This window comes from Melanerpes formicivorus, unplaced genomic scaffold, assembly GCF_026170545.1.
Source record: "Melanerpes formicivorus ecotype bairdi unplaced genomic scaffold, bMelFor1.0.p_v2 SCAF_32, whole genome shotgun sequence".
NCBI classification, from domain to species: domain Eukaryota; kingdom Metazoa; phylum Chordata; class Aves; order Piciformes; family Picidae; genus Melanerpes; species Melanerpes formicivorus.
In genome coordinates, this window is record NW_027142384.1 from 5,541,052 (window position 1) to 5,559,875 (window position 18,824).

Consider the following 18,824-nt stretch of genomic DNA (forward strand, 5'->3'; position numbering starts at 1 on the left):
ATGTTTGAAACCTGGAAAGGGGCTCATTGTCTCAAAGACAGAGGACCATTTATCCCTCCCAAGCAACTAGGTAAAGCAGCACAGGATGCAGCTTGGTGACAATAATTAACCATAGAAAGACTAGAGGTGACTGGGCAAAGAGTGTTTCTGCAGAAAAGGACTTTGACTGATATCCTGTCTGAAATAGAATAAGTAAATTTTATCTTGTTTCAACAGAAAGGATGTAAGCATCTAATGTGTCAGTGTGCTTTGGGCACAAGTCAGCCTGCCAGAGAAGCAGACTCTGTGGATGACCTTACCAAGTCCTACCAAAGCCTTAGTCATATAGGACTCAAAAAGCAGGAGTTACATATAAAGCTCTTGCTGCCCACATGTATGCAGAATATACTGATCCTATGATGTCTGATTCTCTGCCATTTACACAGCCAATCTTTTCTCTACGTCCTAGAGACCTAACATTTATTTCATAGCCATAGCATTCCAAGACAAGACTTGGACAAAAATCATGCAATACCACAAACTAACACCATCAAAACAGTATTTCTTTCTCCTAGAGCAGCCAAACCTGCTGGAAGTCAGAGTCCATGATGCAGTTTTTCTGCTGGCATGTGGCAGTGAAGATGAGCCTGGGATTTCTGTGCCTATTTCTGGTTTTCAGTACTGGTAAGGATGATGCTTCCATACTTCCCAGGGAATAAGCCAGATGTCTTGTTCAAATTCCTCCCATAGCCTCATTCCCACATCTGTAGCAGGCTTGGTTGTTTCACCCTGCTTAGGCAAAATTGATGGGCTGGAACACCACGGCTGGTGCTATGCAGCAGAGTAGACCAGATGTTGGCAAAGGTCTATTCTTAAGTCCCGTGTCATAAATCTAGAGTCAGAAGGGTTTATGTGGAAAGAGGGTTAAGGGTTAGAAGAGCTTCTACCACCTAGATTGGCAGTCCAAGTTTAGCTCATACTGGGTGAGGGTTGCCAATACAGCTGACAGGCATTGTATGACCCTGCATTGTCTATAGGCTTTTCTTTTTCAGTTCACAGGATGTTAGGGGTTTGAAAGACCTCTGGAGGTCTTTGAGTACAACCCCCCTGCCATAGCAGGACCTTAGAATCTGTAGTGGTCTCACAGGAATGCATCCACACAGGTCCTGAAAGTCTCCAGAGAAGGAGACTCCACCACCTCTCCAGGGAGCCTTTTCCAGGGCTGTGACACCTTCACAGTGAAGTTCCTCTTCATGTTGAGGTGGAACCTCCTGGGCTGTAGTTTATATCCATTACCCCTTGTCCTATCACAGGGTACAAGTAAGAGCCTGTCCTCTCTCTCTTGACACCCAGCCCTCAGATGTTTATAAACATTTATTAAATCCCCTCTCAGTCTTTTCTTCAGCCCCAGGGCTCTCAGCCTCTCTTTATAGGGCAGCGCTTCAGTCCCTTCATCATCCTGGTAGCCTTCTTTTGGAGACTCTCATGTAGATCCCTGTCTCTCTTGAACTGGGCAGCCCAAAATTGGATGCAATATTCCGGGTGGGGTCTCACTAGGGCAGAGTAGAGGAGGAGGAGGAAAACCTTCCTTGATCTGCTGGAGACACGCTTCAATGCATGTCAGGATACCATTGACCCTCTTGGCCACAAGGGCACATTGCTGTTCATTCCTTCTGCAATACAGCTCTTGAGAACAGTACTCCATTAAACGCTTGCCCTAAATAACAAACATACACACAGCCTGTGAAGGTTTACTTAGATCTTCCTTACTATACTCTGCACCTTGCAGTTAATGTTGTGTGCAAGCCCAATGCATATCTTCACAACATTTTGCTACTATTTTCTTTTTAATTCTTGAGTTAAGGGTGTGAGCTCAGATCTTTAACCTACTTTCTTTCTTTAGCTGATATATGAAAGACCTGATAAGTCTTTTAAGGCATCCTTACCCTCAGGCACTAGATGAGCTGCTGTTGTGGCTACTTGGTGGCTTGCTTTGCAGCGCTTATGCCCATCAGTTTCTGACATACAATGAATGAGAGCAGCAAAGTAACCAGGGGAGAGACCTCAATAGAGAGCTGCTTAGTATCTCAACAGGGAAAATTGCTTCTCAGTCTCTTTCTTCACTTCACAGCTTCATGCATAAGAAGAGAAAAGAGAGAGAAGCAAGTGGCAGTGCTGGCTACAGCAGGTAACAAGCAGTATGTCAGGAGTCTGTGTGTGGGTGTTAAGGGGCATGGGAAGTATCATGTTGGGCATGGAAGTGTTAGTGGACTGACCCCTCTTCCAACGGGTGAGAAGATGACCCACCATTGGGAGCAAGGGCTCTTTGCCCAATCCAGGGCTTAACCAAGTCCCTGGTCAGTTTAACCTGTGTCCTTGAAGAAATCTAAAATGTTGTGGGTTTTTCTTTCCCCTTTCATTCCTTCCCAGCTCCTTCCTTCCTTTTCTTAATCTTCACTTTCTTCTATGCTGTGGACAAGTCCTACTTTCAGCAGCTTGGTTATGATTTAGTTAGAAATAATACTAATGTAATTGTAAAATTGCATTTCTCTCCAAGTTTGGTTTTGCTCTCATCTCAGCTTTCTGTGCTTTTTCCATCCTGGTCTGTTTTTTTTTCCTCTCTCTGTCAAGTACACACAGACCTTCCTCCTCACACACAATGCTCTGCCTCTTCACAGCTTTGTGGGGGGGAAGCAAAAGAACATCTTGGGAAATTTTGACTGGGGAAAAATAAATAAGCAACATCAACAAGAAGAAAACATATTAAAAGAAGAAGTGTGATTCAGCTACCATCAATTTATTCTGCCATAGCAGTATAGCCTCCAAGGCAACTGAAAAAAATTAAATTCTGTATTTTCACCCCAGTTCCATGTAGCATTGGGGAAGGGAGAACATTTTTTTAGGCACTTTCTTCTCCATTTGTGATCTGCCAGGAGAGATCTGCTGTTCTTTTGGCAGTAAATACCCACTGCCCAGCATGAGAGGGCAACAAGCCACTGGGCCTGTCTGTTACCCAGCAGCCTGTGCTCAGGTGCAAGCTCAAGGGACTAGGGGACATAAAGCCTGACCTAAATCTTAGCCTACCATTTCTCTGCCCACTTGAGATTGCTGGTTTTGGGCTCTTCGTTGCACTCCTGGCATCTTTATTTTCCCAGCACAGGCTTTTCAGTGCACTCCACTACATAACTGCTCATTTAACCTGGAGAAGAAAAGGCTCAGGGGAGACCTTATTGTTGCCTACAACTACCTGAAGGGAGGTTGTAGCCAGGTGGGGATTGGTCTCTTCTTCGAGGCAACCAGCACCAGAACAAGAGGACACAGTCTCAAGCTGTGCCAGAGGAGGTTTAGTCTGGATGTTAGGAAGAAGTTCATCATAGAAAGAGTGATTGGCCATTGGAATGGTCTGCCCAGGGAGGTGGTGGAGTCACCATCACTGAAGGTGTTTAGGAAAAGACTAGATGAGGCACTTGGTGCCATGGTTTAGTTGATTAGGTAGTGTTGGATGATAGGTTGGACTCGATGATCAAAAAGGTCTTTTCCAACCTGCTCTGCTCTGCTCTATTCTATTCTACTTTTCCCATTCTGCAAGATTTTTGCAGTACGTAAGAAGTGTTGGACATGATGATCTTAGAGGTCTTATCCAACCTTAATAATTCTGTAATTTTATGTTTCTATAAGGGGGTTAATGGCTATTTCCCTATGTATGCTCACACAGCTAGCTGCTCAGAGTCCTCCTCTTTTGCAGAGCTGCCAGCAAAGTCCCTGGATCTGGCTGCTATTAACCTGACAGAGCTGGTGAATAGTATGCTGAGCACAGCCCTCAAAGGTAATGGGACAGGGCAGGGCAGGTCATGCAGGCTGTCAGCCCGGCAGTCACTGAGATAAAGGGCTAACAGCATCAGCAGCAGGAGCCATAAATGCAGGGCATCTGCTCCACAATTGATTCTAAGAGCATGTGAGCCCTGTGGATTTATAATGCAGATAGCTGTCTGCCCCCAAGAATTCAGAAATTAGTGTGTGTTTATATATAGACACAACATAATTACGTTTGGGATGCCTTCAGAAAGCACTTTATAATCCAGTGTAGGTTTGAATTTTAAAAAGTACCAAAAAATAAAATGAAAGGAAGAAGCAATACAAATCATTCTACCCTCAGTGAAATGAGAAAAAATTGAGTCTCAGGCACCTCAGGAGTCTTTCGGAAATTAAATTAGTAGAGTCAAAACATGCTGTTCTCGTAATTTGTTCCAACCACTAATTACAAGGGCATGTGTTTCTGCAGGTACCAAAAAACTCTTCTCTTTGCTGAGTGTCACATCTTACAGCTCCTTTGCTTTCCACAAAGTGTCAGTCACCATTTATAACAGTGAGTGCCTCAGTGCCTTGCTCCACACAGGAGCAGTTTCTCTCACACTCCCTGTGCACCCAGACAATGATTCATTTTTTTTTCCCCCTCCATCTCTCTCTCCAGTTTCTAATGTGAAAAATGTTGACCCTGGCAAGTTCCCTATGCATTACTGCTACTGTTTGAACAACGTGACAAATGACTTGACAGGTTGGTACACAAAAGAGGTTGGCAATTTTATGTGCTTAAGCTGAATTATATTCTTTGGAGTTGAAAGCTGTAGCCTGAATTCTGCTGACTTCATCCTTATGAGTAGCATCGCCATACTGAGGTCAGCAGCCATAACTCATGACAAGTGGAAGCTCTGAACCTTGAGGAGACTCAATGAACTCAGTTGTAGATGATTGCACCCAGCCAGACAGTCTGGGATGGAGCCATCATTCAGGTGACCATCATGGTTTCTATAGTGGAAAAGACTCCCTTTTCTCTTTGGAATACAAAAAAGCAGCACAGGAGAAACAACCTGGCAATGCATGGTACAGTGTCTTAGTGTCTTTTCCCTCTTCTGAGATAATCAGCAGAGATGAATAAGGGCTTCTATACACCAGTAGACTCCAGTAACTTCACTGAGCTTAACAGGAGTGAAAAAGCAAGAACCAACATTTTCATACATCTGTTTAATGGAGTGGAAAATGCTTTGGGGCAAATCTTTCCCCTATAAACTTCGTTCCCACCCTGATCTCATAGTATTTAACATTCCAGGATGGATCTGAGAGCTTGGATTCTATGTGTGGTTAATGTAAGATGTCAAGAGTAGCTCAACAGCTAGGGACCAGAACCCATATCCTCTAAGATGTGTGTGATGACCACATACAAGCCACAATGGCTCTCATGTTTTTTTCTGGAACCACATATCTCACAAGCCTTACTGCATTAGGACTCACTATGCCTTGGAGGAAAAGGGCAATATTTAAGCCTTTCTGTCCCAAATCCATAATATCTTGGTGATTAGAGCATCCTCCCAAGCAGCAAAAATCCAGAATGCAACATAGGGCTCATGTTTGTCACTCCCTGTTACTGCTATAGACCTTCATGAAAAAGTTGTAGCATCACACCATCATTAGTCATTTTTGAGCCAACAACAGCATAGCTATGTTTGAAGGAGACCTCAGAAGAGACAATCAGATGCCTCCTGGAAGGTCCTATGTGGCAGAAGGGAAGTTAGCTCAAGCAAAAACTAGAGGCTTTAGGTCTCTTTCTACATTTAAGCAGGCTAAGCAGAGTGTTATTTTCAATTGTTCACATGAACAGATAAATTCCACTGAAGTTTACTTTCAGGCACATTTGGTATTATTTTGGATATCGCCTTTGAGAAGATACTTCTGCAGAGTATTCCAGTGGCTTCTTAAGTCTGATCTCCTTCAACAGGGGCATTTTAAACTTTAAAATATTGTAAACATTGTCACATACAAGGATATACCCAAATTATGATCATTTAGAAAAGTGATTATTTTCTTTTGGCTTAGCATAGATGGCAGAATTTGTCTTCTCAATCATAACCTCTCTCTACTTTGTTGTCTAGATTTTACAGCTTTGCTTCTTGATATTGTTGGAAACTCCACCAGCTATCTCACAGAGATTTTCAAATCCAGTTCTATTCTCTCAGGTCTGCATTTCTTTTTGACATTTACTGTTGTCTTATTTGTCTGACTGACTTCTGGCATGGAAACAAACATAGAGAGATGCCTAAAAGCCTGTTGCTCCTACTAAGCAGTATTTCAGTTGCAAAGCGTGGACTGCAGTCGTAAACAAAGTCTCCTTAGAGGATCAAGATACACACATAACATTTCTATGTGTAATACAGAGACATACATGTCTCTGTGAGCAGCTATATTGTGCTTGAAAAATTGCTGAATTATTATTATATATTATTATAATATAATTATATAATATAATAATATTATAATAATATAAAATAATATTATAATATCATTATATATATATATTGGGGGGACTTATGATTCACAGATAACTATGGGCTTTATTTTCAGAAGCTGTTTTGGGGTTTTAATGTACAAATACTTGAAATTCAGAATTTTCATTAGATAGAAATATTTCCCCTGGAAACAGCGTTTGTATTTGCAACTGGTTCAAGGTATTTGTCAGAAATCGGATCAGAAGGAAAATATTTGGCCAGCTACAGTAGCTGCATACCATTTTGTGTTTGTGTTTTCAACTCTTCAAGATAATATCATATAATGAAAACTGGTAACAATGACCTGGTTTACATATTTTTTTGCCTTTCAGTGCGTCAGAGCAATGATTCTGATTGTATCTACATTTGCGTGATGACAGGACAGACAGGTAAAAGTTAAAACCATTTCACCTCAAAATGTTGCCCTCCATATTCTCATTAATGACATACCAGAAATGAGCCTTTCCCCATATTTGTAAGCACTTCTATTTGCAGGGAGAAATTTGTCTGACTTTTGGGAAACACTGGAAAAGTCTCCTGTTGTTAATTACACATTTTCCAGCAATGCATCTTCTGACCTGGGTGAGTATATCCTGGAGAATAAAAGAAGCAGCAACAACAATGAAACCCACATCCAAGTAGCACTTGCAATGAATGCTCCATCCTCAGAATGTACAAATACTTCTTAAAATATTAGTTGACATTTTTATTATATGTTTCTATTATCATTATATTGGAATGTTTTATATTACTTTGTGTTCTGTAATATCATAATTCTAAGTAAAGTTTTCCAATTTTTAAATTGCTAGCTACAAGGTCTTCTAGTTGAGGAACAAACAAAACTGACTGGGATGAGAACTATTGCAGAATTCAGTGTTGGACTGGGGAGGCTCCCTGATGCTCTTAATTTAAGTGGGTACGGGCCTTAGCCCTCAGCATCCGTTTCCTCCTGCCTTTATGAGAGCTGCCTTCAGAAAGGACATGAATGTATTCAGCAAGTGTGCTGCATGGCTTTTCCACCCAAAACTTCTTTCCCAGGTTGAGCTGCACTCCAGATGCTCACCTCTCATTGCTGCCCAAGACTATTTTCAACACTTGACTGAAACAGGAAGATAGTGAAAGCAGTGGCAAGATTACCTATGCTGAAGCCTGTAGGATGCTGTTAGAAAAATGGCATTAATTTAAAAAGACAACAACTGTTAGATCAGAACCTAATTTACTTCCTTTTAATCACACAACATGTGATGGATGGTGAGCATTCTAACCCCATCTTCTTGTACCTCGAAGACCCAGATTCGGTGTTTTCAAGGTTCGTGAAATTGCAGGAAGACTCAAACAAAACACTGGATGCATTGACAGAACATGTGTGGACTTCAATAAGTAAGCAAAAGTTGTCAGACCTAATTTATATTCTCCTTGATTAATGTCTTCACAAGTGAGCATGGGGGGCGGGGGGGAGTTCTGCACAGTACTATGATGCTGTACTGCAATTACAGAGTAAGATAGAAGTTTGCCCAAAACAACAGGAGATCATCTAGGTCAGTACTGCTCTGAATAGGGGAAGGATAGAAAAAATTGTGTGAAAATCCTTTTCATTACAAAAAGGAATTTTCTAAAAAGGCAAAGAAGAAGAAAAATAGTTGTTGGTATTAATTTAAAAAAAAAACAAACAACTATTTCCTCTCCATTTTATTGTCCTTTTCTTTCTTCCTTTTTCTCCATCTTTCATTGCCAATCATTTAATACATTTAATTACATTTATTTTCACTGCAGGGCTACATGATGGAAAAGTGCTAGTCTGCCTTATTTTGCAAGGCTTCACACTTGCTTGCGTGTAGCAGAAGCCAAAAGAAATTCAGACCTTGACTTCATACCTTTGTCACTGCAGCTGCAACCCTCCACAACAAAATGTCTACATTTTCCCTAGCCAGTGTGCTGTCTTTTTGTCAGCTCTGATTTGCTTAACCACATGCTGACCTTTCCATTTCTTCTGGCCCAAACTGTCATTCCTGCTTCAAAATGTCATCAGTTCCCAAAATCCAGATTCTACCCTCCAGTACCTGCCTGCTCTCCTTCACACAGACAAGAGCTTCCACTTCTTTCCTCTATAGTGAAGCATTTTAGGACATGAAAAATAATTTATGCAGAAAACCAAACACCACCACTTTGCAGGAACATTTCAGTTTCTTGTTTTGCTTATGAAAGCTTGCAATGTTATCTGTTTCAAGTATTATTGACACTCCCTATGTTTCTGTATTTTTAATGACACTGAGAGGTAGCCACTCACCTACCAGGGAGGCACTCAAGAGGTAGATGAGATTTCAAGGGTGTGTTTTTAACATTAATGCCTGCTTGTGTGATGTGCTCATTGCTGCCATGGGGCACCAGCATCCACAGCACATTGCTGGTGCCCTCCTCCTGTTTCTGCCTCTCCTGCTTCTCCAGCTACCAGGATCCCTCTTGTCCAGAAAAAGGAGGAAATCCCCACCACGAGGTTCTCGGCATGGCCAAAGACAGCGGGAGCAAAAGGATCACCGCAAGTGGATGATTCCAGACCAGGAGGCACAGCCATACCCCCTCCAACTGCTGGGAGGAGCTTAGCCCTGTCGCCAGCCCTGCAGCCCAGCACCAGTGAGTGTGGCAAGGAGTGATGCTGTTTTACCCTGCTAGCGGGGGGATCTGGACAAAAGCTGAAACTGCATCTTTTGCGGTGGAGGCTGGGAGGCCCTTCAGGGACACCCACTCTAGGTCACTAGTGAGTCGATTTCTTACTGTAAGAAAAAAAAAACAAAAATCAAAACCCAACAAATAAACCAACAAAATCCAAACAAACAAAGCAACACAAAAACAAACCACCGGTTGCAGGGCCCATCTTGTAGTTTCATATACTTTGGGGGGGAAAAAAGCGAAGTCTTGCTTTTCATGGACACTGCTGACACAGATTAACTCCAGATTTTGTGAGAGAATCTGTGGAAAGACAATACAGAGCTGCTTCTCTTGGTCTCCAGGAAACATATATTCTTCAAATCTTACACTTCCTTAGCCCTCAGTCTCCTTAAGATCTAGCAAAGCACAATTTCATCCTTCTTATTTCATCTTGACATTTTTATACGACACTGGAAATATTAGGTGAGGGAAATATTGGGACTCTGGCTGTTGAGCTGTCTCAGCTATAGCAATTCTTCTCACTAGACAGATATAAAAAAATATCTTGAATGACATGAAGCATGTATCTTTCTGTTCCCATAGCTGACATGGACATGTTTTGGATGCAGACAATGTCTCCTCAAGAAAGCAGCAAAGTGATGCAAACAGAGCCAGGTGAGATGGGTCTGAGATAATAACAGAGCATGGCAATTGGCACATTTATGAAATACAAAATAAGATCTATAGAAAGAGCTGTAAATGTAGAATGCATGCATACATCAATATCTATGGAAGTGCTTATTAGTGGTCTATAGTTATATTCTTTTTCCCCTAGGTTTGTCTTCCTCAGTACTTCCTTTGCCACCACACAAGCCTGGTGTGTCACTGAAACTTTACTCAGCTACCCGTAAGTAGCTGCATCTTGTGCAGCAAAACCAGAAGTGTGTTTGAAAGTGTATCAGTGTGCATGCAGAAATAATGTGCATTTAATTGATATGGTATCTTAGGTACCTAAAACATCTAAAATGTCTGTGTCCAGTTCTGGGCCCCTCAGTTTAAGAAGGACATTGAGACTATTGAACGTGTCCAGAGAAGAGCAATGAGGCTGGGGAGAGACCCCAAGCACAAGCCCTATGAGGAGAGGCTGAGGGAGCTGGGATTGCTTAGCCTGGGGAAGAGGAGGCTCAGGGGAGACTTTATCGCTCTCTACAACTACCTGAAAGGAGATTGTAAGCAGGAGGGGGTTGGTCTCTTCTCCCAGGCAACCAGCACCAGAACAAGAGGACACAGCCTCAAACTGTGCCGGGGAAGTTTAGGCTGGAGATGAGGAGAAAGTTCTTCACAGAGAGAGTTGTTAGCCATTGGAATGGTCTGCCCAGGGAGGTGGTGGAGTCACCATCCCTGGAGGTGTTCAAGAGGGGATTGGACATGGCACTTGGTGCCATGGGGTGCCATGGTTTATTTATGAGGTCTGTGGTGACAGGTTGGACTTGATCTTTGAGGTCTCTTCCAACGTCGGTGATTCTGTGATTCTGTGACAGCTTCATGCACAATCATACAGGCAAAATGTAAATTCTGCTTTGCTGATGGAATGAAAATAGGTAAACTCTGTGTATTTTTTTTTGCATGGATTGATTATTGCAGGGTCTTAAATTTCATTCATTTCAAATTAAAATATCATTAATTAAATCTCCCTATTGAAATAAATATACTATTAAGTCAGTCCGTGACACATGAAATCTCCAGAACTGCCCTGAGTTTGCAGTGCTACAAAATTCCTCTTCAGCTAAAAAAGGATTGTTATGAACTACATTTTCAGGAGGCTTTTCTTCCTCTTAACACCACAATAGTTAGAAATTAAGAGTTAATGTAAGATGACGTGCCACTCCACTCATAAATATCTTATGTTCACATTAGCAATACATTTCTATTTACAGATAATTTTTTTAGTAAGAGATTACGTGCTTTGGAAAACAGGACTTGATTCAATACCTGGTGGAGAATATGAACTCTGGGAGAGCCCAGCATTTGCTTTGGCTGCTGGATGTGTGCATCTGCACAAATTTGCAAACCAGGAGCAGTACTCAGGGCTACAATGTGGAATAAATCTCAGCTACAAATTCAGGTCTTGAGAACTGAATACAACTAGTTCAGCTCTAGGTACTGGCATCAGGGACGCTTACAACTAGGCAAAATCCTGTAGACATTTTCAGGACCATTGGGATCCTTCCACCCTGTCTCATGCCCTTGTTCCCAGTGGTCACACTGGAAACCCAGTCACCTGACTAGCTGCAGTGCAACAAAGTACAGCTGAAGCTGCATGTATGGCATAGTCCCTAATTGTGTGTTTCCTACCATGCTAGTTAAGGAAGCAAATTTGAGGAGTATGTTGGTGTACATGTTCCAGCACTGATACTTATATGGAAAGCACATTGATACTATTATGATTTCATACTGGAGAAAAATCCAGACTGTTGATCCTAGGATCCAGGTAAAATCTGTGTGCCTGTATTCCAGATGGGAGCTGTAATAGTCTGCTCTTTCATGCAGCATAATCTTTTCAAGAAGAGAAATTTAATAGCTACCACTGAGGTCCGTGTGGAAAATCCTAGTGTACGACACTGGGGCAATAACTGTGTTCAGCCTAAGACTAGAAAGGTAAACAATGGTCCCTACTTTTTTCAGAATAAGCAGGTGGCTCCATTTCAAGGTTTCCTGGGTTTAAGACTATGTCCTGCCAGTTTGGCTGCGTGGAGCTGTGATGGGAATAGGAGCTCATGGGATGATCTGGCAAGAGAGTGCTATTGGTCTCCCTGCTGAAACTGATTCTGTGGGTACTACAAATGAATGGGAGCACATCTCTTGCTGGGTGGTGAGGACTGCCAGAGGGAATTCTGTAAATCTGTCCCTCAACTGTTTGTCAACTGTCTAAGAGAAGCATAGATGCTGGGTGGTGCAAATATAGAGGACTACATTTTGGGAATATTCAGTATTATTTGACTTAATACTACAGGTAGAAGCAGAGGAATCTAAAGAACTAAAATGCTAGTCAAATAATACTTTTTCAAAGATCTGTTTGGACATGTAAAAAATATAAGAGAAAAATCAATATGATGAAATAAAGGTTTGCAATTTCTGAAGGATGGCAGGCAAGAAGAGCAAAAAAAAAACCCAACCATATAATATTATAGGAGTTGTGATGGATTAATAGGAAACATGGCAAAATAAATTGCACCACTCTGGAATTGTCAAAGGAAATAATGGGTCTTTGATGTGAATGCTGCTGATGTGGATGCTTTGATATTAAACTGGTGCTGACAGCCTGTCAAAACAGGAGAGGCAAAGTGGAAAGCTGATCATCACCAGCAGTTTTTTTTCAAGGGAAACTGCAGTCATATGGTCCTCCTCTGCTAGTGGAGATGACTCAGAGCATTGGGGATGCAGCCAGCTCCCTGGTTCCATAAAGACAATCCCCCAGGTCTTCATTTTGGTATTAAAATCCATGTTCTGAATTCCCTGAATTCCTTGCTAATAACACCATTTCTAATGGTATTTTCAATATGGACTTCCCTTGTATCATTGCCGAATTCCAGCAAGACTTTATTTGTCTGTAAAGGTTTGGGGTTTTCTGGGGGAGGTAAATATGTCTGAGTCAGAAAGGTTCTTTCACAAATCTTCAATTTTTCTGTCTCTGAGAATAACCACATAGTAGCTGAGCAGTAGCGTCCTACAGTTTTGGCATCATTTGCTTTTTCCTTTAATTTTGCTGTTGTTGCCTACAGCAGCAATCCAAGATCAGGATTCTGTGCTGTTACTTTTTTGTAGCTTTTGCTGATTCTAACCAGGTTTTTCCATAGCTGCCAGCCCTCTTCTGGTTGGCTGAGTTTATCAGTGTATGTTGGATTTATTGTCATAAGTTTCTTAAAAGAAAGCATTAACTCAGTCTGTTAGAAAAGAAAGCAGTTGAGAGTATACAACTCGGTGGGGCACCTACTTTCAGAAATGAATATTGTTATCAGTGATAAAATGCTGAACAGGAAATACAGTTTGACAAGAGGATCAAGTGATCAAGACTCACTGGGACTGAGTCAAGGAGCAATTCTGGATGTTAAGAAGCTTTTTGAATCATGGAGGTTAAAAAAACCCCAAATATTATATATTTTATCTTTATTTTTTAATCTTTATCTCGATTTACTACTCTTTAAAGAGATTGAAATACTGGAGTTCTCCTCTCATGTCTCAAGACATATATTTATTGCATGGAGAAAAAAAATGCCAATGTCATATAGTACGACACTCTTGGTGGTGTTAAAAGCAGAATTTGAGATAAACTAGGCTTCCTTGCCTTGACTGAGGGCACAGTAATATGTTCTGGTAATTAACACCTACCAAAAATCTGCACCAACCCAAAGGTCTCATCATGTCTTGTCGTCTTTGGGTGACTTCTCCTTGAGGATTAAGTTACAGCCAGTCAAATGGAAGTGACTAGACTTGTGTGCCCGGTCCATAGTGTTTGTTCATTTGCCATTGCTGTTTGGTGTGCACACTACAGATATTGGAGACCTAGAAGTGGGAGCCAGCCTGTTCTGAGAAAGCTGGGAAACATGGATTTCAGTGAGATCAGGGAATGGAGTCACAAAATGCTGTCTGCCTGCATATAACAATCATATATTTGGGGAAAAAAAATCAAACAGTGGGTCTGCAAAACAACAAAGGGCACCCAGCATGCCCTGAAGACTGAGACATTATGCCAAGAAGTAGAATAGATTAGAATAAACCAGGTTGGAAGAGACTTTCCAGATCATCGTGTCCAACCTATCATCCAACACCACCTAATCAACTAAACCATGCAACCAAGCACCCTGTCAAGTCTTCTCCTGAACACCTCCAGTGATGGTGAGTCCACCACCTCCTTGGGCAGCCCATTCCAACAGGCAATCACAAGTGTGTGTATTAGATCATGCAGGGAGGGAGATTTTAAGTCATAATTATTCACAGTAGCCATAGCATTTCTTTTTGCTGAAGTCAAAATTTAATCTCAGTGTCAGAGGGATGTGATACTGTATTAATAAAGGAGAAGTCTGTTTACTGCAGCAAGAGCTGGTCACTTATCTGCCTGTGACAGTAACATAGTCATTTCAAACAGACAACAGCAAAGATCTGCACAGAGAATCTGTGGTTCCTGTATTGTCTGGCCTCTTTTGACTGATTCAATTCATAGAAAAGAAAATTCTTAGAAAGAAACTCCTGAAATAAATGCCTGCTTCTATTTTATTAAAATTTCAATCCAAAGCTCTAGGAACTTAGGAATTGAATACAAAACTCTCATTTCACAGAAGAAATTTATTGCAGAAGGGATTAAAAAAAAAGCAAACCACAAACATTGCTGTGAACACTGGAAATTTTAATTTCAGTGATATAATGTGAGCATGCTATCCAATCCAAACAAAATTAAGCACAGCATTAATTGAAATAGCTTTTCAGCATTAAATAAATGCAGCATTCTGTAAACACAGCATTCATTTAAAATGAAGCGATTGTCAAACATGAAAACCAAGTAATTTGTTTAACTTTCGGCTTCTTTGTTTGATTTGTCTTTCCCACATAGATGAACTCTAATTGAAATTGCAGTCATTCAATTTACATTTAGATAAAGCTGAATTTCTGCTGGCAAAACACAAAGCTTGAGTAAAGCAATTACACCTGTTAGACAGGATAGCGAGTACCCACTTGAGTGGAGGCTTTAAGATTCCTTGGAGTGTGGCCTTTAGCAAGTTTTAATTATTCACAGTAACTTTTGCATCCTTTTGCATGGATATCTTATATTAAAGCCTCATTGCCACATGCTCTGATGTTTAGTTATTAACACGAAGAATGTTTATTAAAGCCCTAAATCATTAATTTTTAATTGCTGTCAAGTGGGGAAAAAAAATAAATAAATCAGTGTGTCAAATTCTATGAAGTGGACAAAGCCTTGTGACATTTTCCAAAGAGAAAGAGGACTCACTCTTGCCCATCCCTGACTAATTGTGCCTGATATTTGTGTAGTGCTTTCGACACACAACTAGCTTTTGAATTAGCCCTTGAGTTTGGAAGCTGCAAACATCTGCCTGATACTCCTCCGTGATACCTGCTACTTTGGGCAAGCACTGGCAGAAGAGAAATAGTTTCATAGTGTTCTCTTTCAGGTTGGCAGTGCCTTTATTTTCCTCCTGCCCATGAATGCCATTTTATATTAAATTTCTTGTCAGCATTAGACAGCTCAAGCTTATTTCAACAGAACTTCATTAGTTCACAGTTAACCTCTGTAACCTCTCCTATCACATGACATAAGATGGCCCAAATCTATAAAGCATGTGGGACATGTGAACCTGGAAATGCAATTACACTGTCTGAGGGGATTATCCTCTGCAGGTAAGGCAGTTTATCTGCACACAGCCAAATCTGCTGCTAGTTACACAAACAGAAAAGCCAGTTGACAATCACACTGCAGCTACCTCCTCTCTGCATTCAGGCTCCTCTACACCAATAGAGATGCATGTGAGTGGGACAGTCATGTCATGCAAAATGTGCCCTCTAACAGGTTGGTCCCTGGTCTTCAGAGCCCCAGCACGGTGTTTACAAGGACGTCCCTCACTTTCCAGAGTGGTGGCATAGTAGAGACATTCCTGTAGAAGTATTGCTCTATGCAAGGGAAAACACAGGTGTGCATGTAGCTCCTTGGAGTCAGATGTGATGCCCTGAAGGGCAGGTGGCTTTACTGCAGTGACCCAGAGTGTCCTAGTGACACAGCATGTCCTCCTTAGAGCCCTGTAATTAAATATGCCTTTTAGCATACTGTATATATTCATAGAATTATAGAATTGCATTTTTATTTTCTATCAAGTCCTTCAATTCTGACCTATTGTAATGCAACTGTTAGCTAAGGTACAATATGGTGTGTGACAGATAATGGTTTGGAAGAAAAGACTATGGCAGAATTTAGGTTTTAATATAACAGAAAGCCCTGGAAAAGGCTTCCATTTCCCCTTACCTTTTCTCAATTTCCTGTTTTCACCTCATGTTCTCTTCTATAACAGAAAGAGAGTCTGAAGAGACATTGTAATTGTCACAGAAAAATTGCATAGCAATTCAGGATTATTTCATAAACTGCCATCACCTATTCTGTAGTACTGCTTTCTCTGCAGTCGGGCGCAGCTGCATTTGCTGTCAGGATGAAATATTTGATGTGCAAATGTTTATCTCTTGCTGCTGACTGTAGAAGCTTCAATGAATAGTATAAACTAGATATTTTTCCTTTCAGTTGACTCAAAAGAGGGATAGGGGGAGTTCACCCCCAGGTACATCATTTCTCTGCATTCTTCCTAAGTTAAAATAGTATCATGGTAGTCTCTTGAAGGAAAAAAACAGTAGTTAATGAACTGGCTTCTGGCAAACAAATAATAAAATGAAGAAATTATTCTTGGTTCCTCTAGTTATTTGTCAGTTTTCACAAAACCTGTGGGAATGTATTTATCCAGAGGTTCTTAACCCATCCCTAAAAACTGGTCTGAATTTAGTTGATTATTCAAACTACTAGATGCAAGAAGGGGAAAACTGACAGGAAGTCATAACCCCTGCACGAATGAAGTTTAGTTTGCTAACAAGGTGAAAAAAATGTGATGATAAGAACATTAAGAGGCTGTTTGTTTAGTAGCTCAGTCATATTTAATCTAGGATTCATGTTTAGAAGGTGGGTCAAAGGACATTTGTGGAGCTAGAGGTAATTTTTTTTCATTGAAGTAGCATATGCATATAGAAAAGATCAAACCAAATAAACTTACAGTGCCGTTCTTTGTCTTGCTTTACACTGATGCTTCAGTGGCTACTGAGCCTTAACCTAAAGGCAACAGCAACAAGTTGCATCTTTAGAGTTGTTCCTTGCATTTGTGATAAATGAAAGAGAAGTGGATTTAAGTAACTAACTAATGTTGCTAAATAATAATAGAACAGAATATTTGTGCTTTCATACAAGTAAATGCCAGGCTGTGTGCTGTTTCCTTTCAATTATATGCCTCAATCATATTTGATTTTAAGATCTCTACAAATTATTAATCTGCATATTTCTCATAGTCCAGGTATGGGTTTTTTGCAAGAAAAATCATTGGAACAAGCATTTCAGCAAGTTCAAAGTTGCATTTTTCCCTAGGGTGTCCACAAGCGATCCTCAAAGAGTCCCGTGTGACCTCACCTCCTGTCACTCTTATAGTTCAAAAGATCAATCCCTGTGTGATGGAGCTGTGTAGGTTTTTTCAGCTATGTCTTTGTGTTGGTCAGAGAAGATATTCCAGGAAGGAATCTATGAGGTAAAACTTGGCATTTCTCTCTCTCTCTCTCTCTCTCTCTCTCTCTGTTTAAAATGCTCCATCAGGCTCTTTTAAAATGACAATTTGCAGTCACTAATGCTCATTTTTAAGAGTCTGTGGTTACTGGCTGAGACCCAAATAGGTCTTCAGTGCACTAATCAATGCCTGGTCTGGTTTCCAGTATTCTAACAAAGTGAATAAAACTGAGCTGAATTTTTCTAAGTATCTAATAATAATATCTAATAGCACCATTGAGGTTGCAACCTAGCTTTTTATTTCCATGCTCATTATTAGCAGTACGATATCCGTACAGCTGTGCTTATGAAAGGCAACAAGCTACTACTCTCCTCACTACAGGTACTGTGTTGAATACTATTCCTGGTTCTTGAATAATGCAAGTTATGTCTGTGAAAGAGTCAAAAGAGTTGCTTACTCTTACAGTAAGTAGATTTTCTCTTTATATCTTTATATACCATATTAGGAATGCATAACAAAAAGGTTCAGATTTCCACAAGAGCATTAACTATCTTTCATCAGATAGCTATTTCATCTCATAATGTTTTTGAGGGATTAAAAAAACCCCAACTTATCATATAACTTTCATTTATGTTTTTAGCATTTTCCTCCTCTAATGACAGGCTTTTTTTGTTGTTCTTTCAGCATTAAAACAAAAATGCCTTAAAAATATCTGTGCGTCGCTCTAGAGCACTGAAGAATTCTACTGCAAATTGGAAGATCTGTGGCAGTTTTATTAGTTGCCTCCTTCATTTCTCAGTGTAAAAATCAGGATGCAACATGTCAACTGCAATGACAAGCTATTAACCAGATGTTGACTTAGAAATGTGTCTTTCTCCAAGGCATTGTAAAAATAATGTGTAAAAACAGATGCATTTTGTAAGTGATGCAACTGCAATAAAAGCATTGAAAGACTTTTAAAAATCATATTTTATGAAGTGTACTTGTATGGTTGGCTAGTGAATGGAAATAGCTTTTCTGCTTTTATTTACAATTATAATACAGTCATCAAAATTAACAAATATAAAATAATTTAAAAGAAGCATAAAATACTGAAGAGAAGAAGGATTTTCCTAGTGTTAAATGCATGCAGATTATCCTTTATTCCAAATCAAGAGTCTACCATTACTTCAGCAACTCACCTAGTGCAGAACTTGGCCAAAAGAATGTTACTTATTGAGTGATATATTGGCATCAACTCGCCAAGATTCATCTCCTTTCTTATATACATCTCTGGTGAATTAAAAGGCAGCACTAAAATGGAGTAATGAAACAAATTGCATGATCCCGTATTTTGATCCACTGCTGATCTACATGATAAAGGACATGTGTGTGTGTGCATAAGACATTTCTGCAGGAATACAAGTCCCTTGACAGAGTGCAAACTTCTCTACAGTGACAGGGTGAGGCTGAGACAAGTCCCAACACTGGAGGTAGGTAGCAGCTGTATCCATTTTTTTAGGTCTTGGGAAAGCCTGGGAGCTACTACCTAACTGTGTTCATGGGGAAAGAGTTAGAA

At 40.4% G+C, this 18,824-nt stretch overlaps 1 protein-coding gene across 1 annotated transcript; it reads left to right on the forward strand.

Moving 5' to 3' along the window:
* Nucleotides 1-555: 555 nt before the first annotated feature.
* Nucleotides 556-17,994, forward strand: HHLA1 (HHLA1 neighbor of OC90). Its single transcript, XM_068155436.1, has 15 exons — nucleotides 556-663; nucleotides 2,111-2,167; nucleotides 3,725-3,805; nucleotides 4,262-4,345; nucleotides 4,451-4,534; nucleotides 5,907-5,990; nucleotides 6,632-6,688; nucleotides 6,795-6,881; nucleotides 7,587-7,679; nucleotides 8,745-8,930; nucleotides 9,549-9,620; nucleotides 9,781-9,852; nucleotides 17,134-17,290; nucleotides 17,648-17,730; nucleotides 17,951-17,994. The coding sequence occupies exons 1-15, from the start codon at nucleotides 585-587 to the stop codon at nucleotides 17,992-17,994; spliced, it is 1,320 nt and encodes a 439-aa protein (XP_068011537.1). The 5' UTR covers nucleotides 556-584.
* Nucleotides 17,995-18,824: the final 830 nt, after the last annotated feature.